We start from the raw sequence: 14,292 nt of genomic DNA, 5'->3' as shown, positions 1-14,292 counted from the left end.
TTGATGGGATAAGTCTTTAGTATATAAATATGGGTCTTCTACTACCTATCAGGCATGTCTTTTGGGTTGTGAATGTATGCCCGTGATTTATGGGTCTACTTAAGTTTTATTTTCAAAGTTTAAGACCGTATAAGATTGAGTTTAAGTTTCAACCCATGACACATGACATCTTTGGTTCTTTGAGTTACCTCTTTTACATTGGATTAATAAAGGTTGTCTAATGGAGTGCCAATACGAGATGACTTCATTCAACTCGTCTTTATTCCTTTAAATGCATTCCACTTTGTACTTTTTGATTAAGTGAATTTATTCAAATATATAATATTTTTCAAAAATTAAAAGACATAATTTTTCTAAAACAAAAATCTCTTGAATTATTTAAGAAAATTTAAATAAATTCTTATTCTTCTATTGCATTCAATCAAATTTCAGTATTTTTATTTTGAATCGAATAAGTCCTTATGACTAATAGTTAACTAATTGTTATTAGTCAAAATAGCACATAGCCATGTCGTTATACTATATTAACATGACATGTTATTATCTATTATAATATGTCAATATGCCATATTAATATTACTTGGTGTAAAATGATTGGTGGTATTTTGACTAAGCCAACATTAGTCATATGAACTTTTTTAACTTAATATAAAAATATATAAATTTATTTAGATTTTCTGAAAAAAGATACAATGAGAGCTATAGAATTAGAAAGAGTAGTTCCATCTTGTGGCAATGGCACCTTTAATTCATGGTGCTAGGGGTGAGAAAATGGGTGGATTGGGTGATTTGGTCCACTATACTTAAAGACCAAATGGACCAATCATTTTTAAAAATCAACCAAAACCGATCAAATATAAAAGAAAGGCAAACTGACCAAACATAGAATTGGTTTAGTTGATCAAGTTTTGGACCAATGGACCAAAATTTTATCACCTGTTTTTGCAAATTATAATATTAAACTTATAAACTTTATCCATAATTATATATAAATGAAATTAATGATATAACTTATATGTTATAATGTTTTATATTAAAGTTTGTATAAATAATAACTAATTATAAACAATATGTTATAAAATCTAAGGTGATAGTTAATAAACTTATTAAATGTAATCATATTAATAAAGTTTATTATAAGTTATAGTAATGCTTATGTATAAATTAAATATATGTATATATAATATATTATTTTATTATATATATATAAAATAAATGATACAAATTATATATTAAAATGTTTTATATCGAAGTTCATATAAATAATAACTAAGTATAAATAATATGTTATAAAATCTAAGGTGATAACTAATAAAGTTATTAAGTGTAATCATANTAGTAGTATTTTATGTATAAATTAAATATATGTATATATAATATATGACTTTATTATATATATATATATATACACGAAATCAATGACATAACTTATATGTTATAATGTTTTTTATCAAAGTTTATACAATAATAACTAATAATAAACAATACATTATAAAATCTAAAGTGATAGCTAGTAAAGTTATTAAGTGTAATCATATAAATAAAGTTTATTATAAATTATAATAATGTTTATATATAAATTAAATATATGTATATATAATATAATTATATATATTCATAACATTTTATATTACGAAATATTAATAAAGTGTAATAATTATAACATATTAATATGTAGGATATTTACTATCATATATTATAATATTAACATATAAGTTATATTATTTAAAATATATAACTTATAATTTCACATTAATACAAATTTATAAATAATTATATATAACAAATATTAAATTGCTATAATTATAATTTGTATATGTACATATAATACTATAATATATTTTAAGTATATTATTGATTAAGTTTACTATCAATTCTTCTTAATATATATAAAAAATATATATTAATATTAATATATATAAATATATAAAAAATTAATTTAGTTTTTTGAATAGATTGATCTAAAAATTTTAAAACTGAGAACTGATCAAAAAATAATTAAATTAAATATTTTGAATCAATTAATCCAATAAATCAATTAAACTAAATTATTTTATTCAAATTATATTTAATTTGAATAAATAATTGATTTGAATTGATTTTACTCACATCTACATATTTCAGCCTTTAGACTATGATCTCGATGGCTAGCTCATACTGGTGGTGGCCCCAGTTGATCGTCACCCCGTTTAATGTCCGTACATCATCCTCCAATCTTACGATGTTTTTCTTCAATAAAAACCCACCAGATTCCAAATTCCAAATACCCTTCCCATGCAAGCAAGCCCAGATTCACGCCACGTTAACTATTACCAACCTTTTTTTCATTTTCTCACACGGCCCAAAACCATCCTACGTGGTCGGCACGTGCCAAAGGTTTTAACAAGTGGGGAGATAACAGAGCACCAGAGAGAGTGGGGTTTGGCAGTCAGTCACGCTCTTCATACATAACGAACTAAATGCAGGAAAGAATTCTGTCTCCACGCGTGAAGAAAGAGCGTGTTTTATACCGACCAATGGAACCTCGACAAGCCCTGAATTGGGTGACAAATTGGCAATCCAACCAGAACAAGATAGTGCACAGCTCTTTAACTTCCTGATTAAAAACATTGTCGGGTACGGTTTCCATTAAACGCGCGCCTTTGGTCGTAGAATTGCTCCCTCACATTTCTTTCATTCTTCTTCTTCTATTTTTCCAATTAAAAAATTCGGATAATTTTTTAATAATAATAATAATAATAGTAACAATAATATGTTTCTTTAACCGAAATAGAAGGGTAGAAAATTTATCTTGAAATTAATATCACTTTCAACCTTTATCATTTGATTATTCGGTAAGGATATATTTTTGAAGGGAATTTGGCAAAATAAGAGTAAGTGTCATAAAATAATTTGTCATAAACCTAATAGCAAAGGCTTGTTGGTTTGGTTTAAAAAGTATTTAGTTATTGCAGTTTTTGGGCCAATCGCAAAAATATCTTCTTATCTTTTAGGCGCTTTTATGATTGCCAAACACATTTTTGAATGATCAAAACACTTATTTTTAATTTTTTTTATTACAAAATTACCTCTTTAATAATTCAAATGTTTTGAAAATTCAAAATAAAAATTCAATGCATTTCACATAAAATATAAATGGAGAGTGAGACCATAACTATAAAATTTATTGTTTAAAGTAATTTTAATTTTTTTAAAATTATTTTGTACTTAAAACACATAATAAAATAATAAAGAAGCTTCAAATTAGAACTTTTAGTGCAAATGACAGGACTTACGTTGAGGTGAGTGCGATAGTTCTCTACAATGTAGGGCCACCTCTGCCCTCTTGTGCCTATAAAGGGAGTTGGCAACTAAGATATGTAGAAATAAAGTTATAAGAAAAATTAATGGATTTCTTTCTTTTTTTAAAAAATTACCTTGTGAGTAATGTATATTAATGGATTCAAATTTTTATATAAATAATAAATAATAAAATTATGAATTACGTCAATAATTTAATTTAAAATAAAAATATAAAATTAAAAAGTGATGACCGTAGTTTCAATCACTACTATCAATTCATCCTAATTGTTTCAATAATCAAAATGCTCCTTAAAAGATTAATTATACTCATAAATAATTCGAGGTGAGTCAACACATAACAAGCTTTCTTCCAAGGTAATATAATTTATGGACAATAGATTTCTTTTTAGAGTAATCATCCTAGTTAAAAATTAGAGTATTTTTGGTAGTTACCAAAGAAGAGTAGGTGTATGTATATATAAAGGCAAGGAGCTAAGAAGCTGTGGGCTGAGGCACAACATTGATTAATTTACTGCTACCATAAATGATATTTTCAATTACTACATCGAATTTCGATCAATAAAGGGACAAGTATGTACCTTATGTGGTAACTAGTTTATACTCCACCACTTTATATAAATACATCTTTTACCTAAGTTAGGCTCTACAATTTTAGAATAAACCTAAAAATAATAATAATAATAATAATAATCATGCGAGCGGTGCAGCACATTGCACGCGCCTTAGACGAGCGTGCATGGGACCACCATTGAAGCCTTTGGGGTTGAGTCTTTGACCCTTACCCCCGCTCTCCCAACTAATCTAAAACATGAAGCACAAAACCTCGCGCACTGGACGGTCCCTGCCACGTGTCAGATTGGCCCCACCTCAAAAACAATTTTTGATGGATAGAGGAAGATGAAAAAGAAACTGAAAAAGAAGAAAAAATCGATCCGCACAACTTTGAGACCGAACCCCTTCTCCCCAATAAGGGAAAATAAATAAATAACAAAATTGAAAAAAGCGAAGATTGTCAACATAGCATCTCTTCTCTTTCTCTCACATATAAATTCAAAACCCCCCTATTTATTTTCGTTCTCTTCTTCGCCACCATCTTTCTTTTCTTTCTTTCTTTGCCTTTGGCTTTTTATTTGTTGGAAACTCAACCAAGTTGGAGTATGAGTGAAGAAGAGTGGGTCAAAGAAGCGATAACCAATGACATGTTGGTGGCTGAGGTGTTACTGAGCCTCGCCCAAGCGGAGCCTCCGCCACCGCCACCTCCGCCGAATCAGTCAGCGAAGAACAACTGTGGCTCGCCCGCTTTGCAACTCGAGTGGAGTGTCCGTCAACGTCGGTCTAAGCAGGCGCTTAGGAAGAAAGGCGAGCCGGCACGAGCCAGCCCCACCACTCCACTTTCATGGAGCAGTGGCACATCGGTTAGCGGAGGCGGCGGTGCTGACGGCTCCGAGGGGTCTAGCCGTCCTTCTTTAAAGCCGGTTGGTAACGCTAGATCTAAGGTTCGTTTACGTGTTACCTCTTTTTTTTTCTTTTTTACGACTCAGTGAGTCGTGTCGTTGACTCGGTTTTTTCATTTTGGTGGTTTTTCTTGTAGTCGCCGTTTTTTTTTGTTTTTGACGGAATTGCCCTTAGAAAAGTGCGAAATTTGCGTCGTTTTAGGTGACTCTTGTTTTGGCAATTGTCAGCTCGATTTTCCGTTTTAGGGCTTCATTTCTTTTCGGAGTTTTTGTTTTCTTTTTATGTGTAAGATTTTTTAAAGGACGATTATGCCCTTTTTGCATGGGGATTTCTCGTGCATCTCCAAGGACGTTAACGTCAGATCGGGCATGCTCTCCGGCCACCGGACGGGATTTTGTCTTCAAACTGCGTTGACTGAAATGCCCTTTACTTTTAAACTTATGACTGTCCTTTTTTTTTCTTTTTTGTTCAAATAATCTTTTTAGAATTTCTTTTATGCTTCGAAGAGAAATTGTGGTGACTTCCATTCAACGCATAGACAGTCACGTTTTCTTCTCCCTTCACTTTCATTACTATTACAAAGCTCCGCGTGTCATATCTACTTTTGAAAAAGACTAGAACACCCTTCCCTTAATGGACATTTTCGTCATTCCGGTGTCTTCAGCTTTCCCCATCAACTGTCTGTCCTTAGTGTCCCGAAATCGAAGTTCCTTGTCGGAGTCAATACCTTAAATGGTTCCGTTAAAATGACGAAATTCTCCCCAACATTGGTCAAACTCCTCGGAGTTGTGGAGGGGCAACGTGGTCAAGAAAAATAATATGGTGGCCCGAATTATCGGTGGCGTGTTTTCGTGGCAAAATAGGTCTGCGTGTAGTTTGGTGTAGTGTTGTTAGTGGCTATGCACTTTGATGCGTTCTTTTTGGGTGTTTTCATCAAAGGGGAATGATTCAGTGTGATCGCACCCAGCATTTTCTTCTTAGATCTCAGGTGTCATCATTGGATCTGCATGACAGCTTTGATCGCAAAAACAAAGTCCCATATTTGTAGGGGAAAAAACATTTATTGATTGGGCAGTGATTCCCACAAGTGACAGCCTGTCGAGGGAGCTTTGGGTCCAAAAAGGGTGAAATTCCGGTCAAATTAATGTTTCAAGTAGGAGCCATTGAATTGAGAGACTTGAAAAAAAAAAAAGAAAAAACACCCGGCTGTGGGAAAATGAAGACAAAAGCCCTTTTTAGGTGCAAACTGGGAGGACTCTTTTGTGTTATAAGTTCATTGAAGTGGGGACCACTTTGTCACCAAATTTATGGCATAAGCTGACTTGTTGGTTATTGGTTTTACCAAACCCTTAAAATCATATCCTCTTTTTATTTATTTATTTAAAGAAAAGGTGTGGATAAAGAAGCAACCGAAGTCTAGGGATGGGGACTTGGGATTGTGCGGGGTCTTACCTTTGCATTTGAACTGTGTGTGTGGGGGGTGGGCTTCTTATGGTTTTGAAAGGGTCAAGTTTTGAATGCACGTGGTAAAGGGCCAGAGGGGCAAAGTCGGTCACGAGCATCCCATGTGACTCTTTTTGGGGTATTGAAGTGGCAGCAAGCTATTGGTTTTTTCTTATACAACCGCGGCATGCTGCTACGTCGTATTTTTATAAATGTAAACGCTTGCCACTTGCTTTAGGAATGTATTTTTGGTGGGTGGGGGGAACTTTCGTAGGAATGTTCCTCTTCTGGTATATTTCCTTCATCTTTGCCTACTTTTGGCTTTTCTTCTTGAAAATGACTTTGATTTTCAATGTTTCACAACAACGTTTTCAAGAATAGTCGCTATTGTTTTATATGTCCCCATATCTTCATTACGCCTGTGATTTTTGGACAGAAGTTTCCCCGTCCCGAATTTGTATAAATAATTAAATTTCACAAGGAATAAGATTATTGACTATTATATGTTCCCCCACGTGTGATATAATTCAGGTTTCGGCTACGAACGAGACAACTCCCCCCAAGAGGTCTAGAAGGAAAAAGGTAAAGATTTTCAACATTATGACCTGCTCTTTCTAGACATTGCATGGAACAATAGGCTTGGGGCCTTATTGATGTTGTCTAGTATATATATATATATATATATTCTTCTAAGTTCTAACCCACTGTTCTATGGACCGTAATTGACTGCATAATAGATTTGTCCTGTTCAGATTATTGTATGAAAATTGACATGTGGAGTGTGACTAATTTAGCATGTTTTTACGGTCTTATCACGTCATTTCTAGTATTAAATGCTTTCCAAATTGATTGTCACCATATTTAGCATTTAATTTTTTGCCTTGATGGCAATAGCAGGAACTTTGGAGACCAAAGTTCTACTCTAATAGCTTGAAAATAGATTAATGTAGTTGAATTATATGTGCGGACGTGTTATCAAAGAGGACAAGTTCACTTAGAATCTTCTTTTCCTATATTTATTTCTGATAATGGTTTGAAATTCTGGTTGTATGCAGACGTTACCTGAACTTAAAGAGGAGATGAGTTCGCACTTAAAGGAAAATAAGAGTTTGAAAAGTGTAGGTTCTTTAACTTCTACTTACAGTCTTCCCTATCCCCCTTTATAGTTGGATATTTCTATTTTGGAATATCTAACTTTATGCTAATTGAGCAGGAATTAGACATGGTCAAACTCAAATTTGAGAGTCTGAGAGCCACAAATGAAACTTTGAGCAGAAAGCTCAAATTCGAGAAAGAGAAAGCCACAAATGAGAGCTCTAAGAGAATAAAGGTGAAGAGTTCTCTTCCTCTTTCAGCAAGTGTGGCTGCTAGTGCATTTGCCATTTTGCATGGATGCCTTTTTGTGTTGGACATAAGTGAGGATGCTGATGACAGACAAAAGTTTGTCTACATAACTTCATTGGCAATACTTCAACACAGTTCAGCATTTTATTTTCTTATAATTCCTTTATGGTTTGCAGTATATACCACAAATTTAAGCTTCATAGGATAATGAATATTTCAGAATCGCTTTGTTTATCTTGTAGTGCATGGTTTTATTTCTTTATAGTTAGACTAAAACAACCAATCTCATTTATTTCTTATGTGTTTGGTTTGTGAACTTGTAATAGGATCAGAGCTTATTTTCATGGCTGAAATGCACTCATTAAACTTTGAATGAAAATTTGTATTTTGATATCTATGGTTCTTTGAAATTTGGCATAATAATCCAAATTATAGCTGTTGTAATGCTATGGCATTAGCAGCTAGTGTAGAGAAGTCCCAGATAGACATTGCAATTGTCTGCTAGCAAAATTTGGGCCCTTGAATCTTCATGGTCTTACAGTAATGAACTTTTTTATGATCTGTCACAAGTGTTAATTTGTCACTTGAGTCTAATGTTCATGGAATGGTACTTTTGAATGTAATTTTTTGTGCTATAGCAGAAAAAATGCTTTTGATCTTAAGAAAAGATTTGTATGCATCTTGCTGATATTCATTTAGAGAGGCCCGCATTTCTTGTGAATGTTTTTGAGTTTTGCATAGAATTTCTTAGTTGTGCTTTTTGGTGTGTGGAATGTATGCTGTTTTAAGACAGCTGGTTGGTCTATGTTACTGTTATTATAATTTTGTATGGAGAATTGTAATCAAAATACTTGGCTGGTAAAGTTAGCAGCATTTCTGCATATGCTTCCAACTATGGGTTCATCCACATTCACTGGTAACTATGGTGTTAATGGTGTATACTGATAATAATTGTAGTTATATACATATATTTATATGATAAATCATTTTTATTTGATTCTAGCTGTATAATGTTGATGAGGATGCAGTGACAGTAAGGGGTCCTTAATTGTTAAAAAATGAACCTGTGCTATCTCCTTCTCTGAGTTGTTTTATATTTGCAAGTAGCTAAATATGGAGGCGAGATGCTGAATAAGACCTAACTGTTTCTCCAATTTCTCTCTACAGCTTGAATATCAATCACATCAGGCAACCAAAACAACTACGGCTTGTCCTGAACCAGAGAATACTATTTCAGAGTTATCCCAGCAAAGAGAAGTAGCTTATCAACCCTCTAGTGTTGGGTGCAACAAAAGAGAAGTATCTGTACTGGACGTGGCAAGTTGTGAGGCTTCCTTTATGCTGCCAGATCTGAATCTTCCTATTGGAGACGATTGAGGTAGTGAAGTTGTTTATGGAATTAGCTGAGAGATGTAAATTGATAATTCTTTTTCCCCCCAAGATTAAAGTGGAGTTAAAGATCGCCAGCGGGATTTATGGTTAATAGTCCTAACTGCATTTGCCATTTCTTGTAAGTAGTAAAATCAATTCCTTCACCGCTTCTTGACCTTGCTGCGGAAGCCTATTTTCTCTAATGAAGGTATTGAGGGCAGTGTAGAGATCATAACACATTAGATACGAAGTCAGATTCTTTTCTTTTCAGGTTTCTTCTACCTTTGTCCAAAATTCGTTGGGGCTAACCCTCATCCCTTCTCTTCCAGGAAATGTTTTAACTGATATAATTAACTGTAATTATTCGATAGATAATTGCATGAGTGGGTACCTTTTCTTTTTTCAATAATCTAATTTAATGGTCTCCTTTTCTGTTTACTCATTTGTTATGTAAGCTGCTTTAAGGTTTCATCTATATATATATTATATATATCTAGCTACTGTGTCATTGGCTTTTGTTTGTGCCAAGTCTTGCTTTAGTTATCTGGCTCAAGGGAGTAACGGGACGTCAGCATGCTACTAGCTACTGCTAAGTAAAACAGGCGTGCGCCGCCATAAACTGGCTCATTCATTGGCTTGAGAGTTGGAAGACCTCTGACCTATCAACCAGTATCACTGTGATTAGCCTTGGTCAATGCACATGTATAGTTGAACCTGCAGTAGGTTAAAATGGAAGCAAAAGAATGGATACCAAAAATAATCAACTTCATAATTAAGTGAATATACAAAACAAATTTATGACATTAGAAGAAGAATAAGTACCTACTTGAATAACAATAAATAAAAGCTTGAAACATTTGAGAGAGAGTGAGTGCTGTCCTGTGTTGTGTACATTTTGCAGGATTTTACAGCTTAAGTATGTCCTCTTTTCCTCATTTTTCTCTCTTTTCGCCTTCATTGATTGTTTCCACCTCAAAGTTTCCCTAACTAGTATAATATGTTAGGATTCAGATCCACTAAAGTCTAGTCCTAAAATAATATTTTCAAAACAATGTTTATTGAATCCACGATATAAAAGAAATTTCAATATATGTCAAATTAAGCATAATTTGGACATAAAATATAATAGAAGTTTATCTTAATTGGTTTTAGATTGGATATCCATATAAAAAATTTAGTATGTTATCAAAGCTGACACTATTTCATTTGTGGATCTCCTTCAATTGATTTATGTCATGTGATAGGTTTATATATGATTTCAAATATTAAAATCAAACATATTTATAAAGATACAGAATAACTCTCAAACTTAGATAGTAGTGGTAATAGTACTAGACTTTTGTTAATTTAGCAAGCAAAAAGACTATGATGCTTCAATTTCTCAAGAAAGAAGAGAAAAGAGGAAATCATGTATTTGACATTAAAATCCTTTAGTGAAGAAGAGAGAACACTTAAATAATATCTGGATGCAACTTTGAATTTTGAATCTTCTTTTTCTTTAATCTAAACAAAAAAGTCCTAAATTTTGCTATTCTATTATTAGGTCTTTTGTTTTTTTTTTTCTAGTAGTATTTGTAGAAAGAGGTAGAAGAGAGGGAGATTGCAAATGCGTTGGAGAAGGGTGATTTGCAGAGGAAGGGAGAGGAGAGGGAGGTTGATTGAGAAAGAGAGGTATTTCCTGAAAAATTAACGTGTTTAAGAGAAGAGAAGAAGAAGCTCCTTTTTAAAGCTTTTCTTTAATTTTTTTTTTAGTTTTGTTCTAAAAAAGTTATTTTTTTTAGAGTTTTTTAAAAATCCTATTTGACCTCACTTCCATTTTTAAGAGGTAAATAAATTGAAAAAAAAAAACCAAGCTAAATAAACACTTATAGTCAATTGATTTTAAGTTGGAAGTTTCTACTAAAAATTCAATAATTTCAACCCATGTTATTATTGACGATGGGCCAATGAGTGATGTGTAACATGTATACAAAGAAATCTGTGGGAGAGTGAAGATTCAAATTTTGAATTGTAATTAACTTCAATAAAAAGGGATAACAACAATTATGTTAAATATGATTTTTTTTTATTTTGAACTTTTATGCTAATAAATATATAAAGTCAAATGTTTAAAATATTAAAATTACAAAATTGTAAAAGTAAAAAAAATTATGAATATTTTTGTGAATATCCATTTATGCTACGTATATCTAGATTTAAATGTAAATTAGATTGGATCAACATCAGGATTTAATCCATCTAATCTTTTAATATTATTTTCATCTTGTAAAATCAATCTAGATAAGGGGTTATTAGGCTATAAATAGGCTCTTTCACTTCATTTGTAAATACACACTTAAATAAGATCTTTTAACTCCATCTAAATGCTTTCTTTCTTTCTAAATACTTTCTCTTATATTTATCTTATAGTTGTTCTCTTAAGATTTATTTTATAATACGTTATCAACATGATTCTTAGATCTCTTAAGTTTTGAAATTATTTTGTTTTTATCATCTGTTTTGATATCTGGTTTTAGCAAATTAGGTAAGTGTTGGTATTATTTTGTTTTCATCATCTCCAAGCTTTAAAAGGATTTCAATGATTGGCCTTTAACTTCTAGTTGTAGCAAATCAAGTAAGTGATTTGATATCTTTTCGGTGTTTTCATTCCCTAAAATTCAACTTTAATATGAATTTTGCTATAATGTATTATATGTTATATTTTGTTCTTTGATTGGAAAGTGAATTTGCTATTATATAGCTATTAATAAAAAATCATAAATGTTCATTCCCTGAAGTGAATGCAACAAACGAGCTACTAATAAAAAAATCATAAATCCGTTGATTCCCTGAAGTGAATGTGATATCATTTAATAATTATGGTCATGGTCATGAATCCATCCATTCCCTAAAATAAATGCAACATCATTTAATAATTATGATCATGAACATGGAAGAGGTCATTATAATAATTTACACTATCACTGTTTTAATTCAAATGATAAGTTTACCACCATAAGTGGATGAATAATTTTATGATTATTTTTCATAAATGGGCCTGAGGCATAAGGCGTTTTTAAGAATGGTCATCCCTATAATTTTATCTGTTTTTAGCCAAGAGAAAAAAAAATTAGACAAAATTATCCTTAATAAAACTGACCTATTCTCCAGGCTCCGCGCCTCGACCCGAAACCTATTAACGGGTCAAGTATGTTTAGGTTTGCGCCTCAAACTGACTCATATTTTTTGAGCTTTCCTCACCTGACTATTCATCTCTAGAGTATTTCTTACTAGAAAGAAAAACGTTTAAGCATTTTGAGCATTTTTAAGTAGTTTTTGATACACGAAGAAAACTTGTGAGCGTTTTGAGCATTTTTAAACATTTTAGAGTGATTTTTTATATATGAAGAAAAACTTTCGAACATTTTGAACATTCATATTTGTTAATTATGTTGTTAAATGGAATATGGTGCATCGTTTGAAGTTGTTGATCTTGTTAAATGGAATTCAGTAGTTTTAGTGATTTTTGAAAATTATGTGACTAGTTTTTAGGCATTGCGTGACTAGTTAATAGGCATTGTGTGACTAGTTTTTGATAAGGCATTGCGTGACTAGTTGATAGGCATTGCGTGACTAACTTTGGGCATTGCGTGACTAGTTTTTGATAAGGCATTACATGACTAGTTGATGGGCATTGCGTGACTTGTTAGTAAGGCATTGTGTGACTAGTTAGTAAAGCATTGTGTGACTTAGGCATTGCTTAAAAATCAGTCACGCAATGTATAAAAATTAGTCACATAATGCCTAAAACTAATCACTTAATGACAAAAAACTAGTCACACGGTGATTAAGTCACGCAAAACCTAAAAATCAGTAAACTCAATTTTGGGGTTCCATAAATAAATCAATAAACTCAAGAACCTAAAACACATTTTTTTTTTTGCTAAGCCATGAAATTGTGCATTTCATAAAATATAGGTTACAAAACTCCATAATCCTCCAAAGCAAGAGAAAATATATCCTTATCGAAAGGTCTTGCTCACTCCCCTTATACAAAAACAAAATTTACCCTTTTTACAAAATATTTCCTGAACAATTTCAACTCAAAATCCTATAAAAAAAAATCAAAATCCTTAGCAAACATGCTTAACAATCATCCCAATCCCAAACACAACAAAACCGTGAACCACCATAAAACCCATCAAACATGTTTTAGCTGTTCTTTCTCCTTGAGCAAAATCACTGCTTACAAAGAGCAAAATCGTAGTTTATCTCCCTTAAAAACCCTAAGATCCACCATCCAAAAAAATTAAACAAAATAAGAAAGAGCTTGATGTCATATCTGTGAATTGGATGGCGAGATAGACATATTTGAGCAGAGTGAGAAATCAAGATTTAATTTTGAAATTTTTATCTGGATGGCGGGAGAGAGAAAACTGAAACTATTTTAATTTGTCTGAAATTGTTTAAAGGGTATTATTGTCAAGTCATACCAAAATTTGACCAAAAATAGTTAAAATTACAAAAAATGGTATTTTTGAATTGGGCTTATGAGGAAGGTTATTTCTCACAATTTCCTCTAATTTTATCAGCATAAGTGAATGGATAATTTTACCACCATAAGTGGATAATAATTTTACCATCAAAATCTAAGAATTTTTTTACCACTAGAAGTGAAGTGGACAAATGCCTTAACCCACTAACCCACTAACCCACTAAAAATTGATAATCCACTAGAAGTGGATAACCCATCAAAAAGTGAATGAATACTTTCAACCCATCAAAAGTGGATGAATACTTTCAACCCACCAAAAGTGGATGAATACTTTCAACCCACTAGAAGTGGATGAATAACGAAAAGATAAAAATGGAAAGAATAAAAAGAATATAGAAAATGTATTATCATTGATGTGGCATAAAAGACCATTAGTCACGTACTTGTTGTAATCAAGTATTACTAGGAAAACTAAAACATCTTGTGATGATTTCAACCATGACCAAGTTGATATAACACATTAAGATGTTTGTCCACCCTAAAAAGAATTGATTATATGATTGATAATGGAAATATCCATTGTTGATTTTTTTGTCCGGAAAAGGAATTCATGATTTGAATGATTATGGAAATATCCAAGAATGAACTTAATAGTAATTGATATATTTTAGTATAACTATATTATGAAGATTCTTCAGTATGTTCTTATTATATTTAGATGATATATTCTTGTTATGAGTTTTAATTATGCATTAAATGTTTTTTATGTTAACTTGCAAGTTTCTTATTGTATATATTCTTTTTTTTATTGAAGAAAAATATGGATATTCATCTTGTTAGATTCAAGATCTATGATGTAAATATATGTCTAGTAGATATTGTGTTACGACCCGGTACTCCCC

General features: G+C 31.8%; 1 protein-coding gene across 1 annotated transcript; it reads left to right on the top strand.

Annotated features, from left to right (window-relative positions):
* On the top strand, positions 4,246 to 9,354 carry LOC18595377 (homeobox protein GBX-1). The gene is made up of 5 exons (XM_007023294.2): positions 4,246 to 4,799; positions 6,733 to 6,783; positions 7,257 to 7,319; positions 7,415 to 7,531; positions 8,713 to 9,354. Exons 1-5 carry the CDS (start codon positions 4,461 to 4,463, stop codon positions 8,920 to 8,922), a joined length of 780 nt encoding a protein of 259 aa, XP_007023356.1. The 5' UTR covers positions 4,246 to 4,460; the 3' UTR covers positions 8,923 to 9,354.

Source organism: Theobroma cacao, chromosome 6 (genome assembly GCF_000208745.1).
Source record: "Theobroma cacao cultivar B97-61/B2 chromosome 6, Criollo_cocoa_genome_V2, whole genome shotgun sequence".
Lineage (NCBI taxonomy): Eukaryota > Viridiplantae > Streptophyta > Magnoliopsida > Malvales > Malvaceae > Theobroma > Theobroma cacao.
The sequence above is the reverse complement of the archived record's forward strand: the minus strand, read 5'-3'. Positions and strand labels throughout refer to the sequence as shown.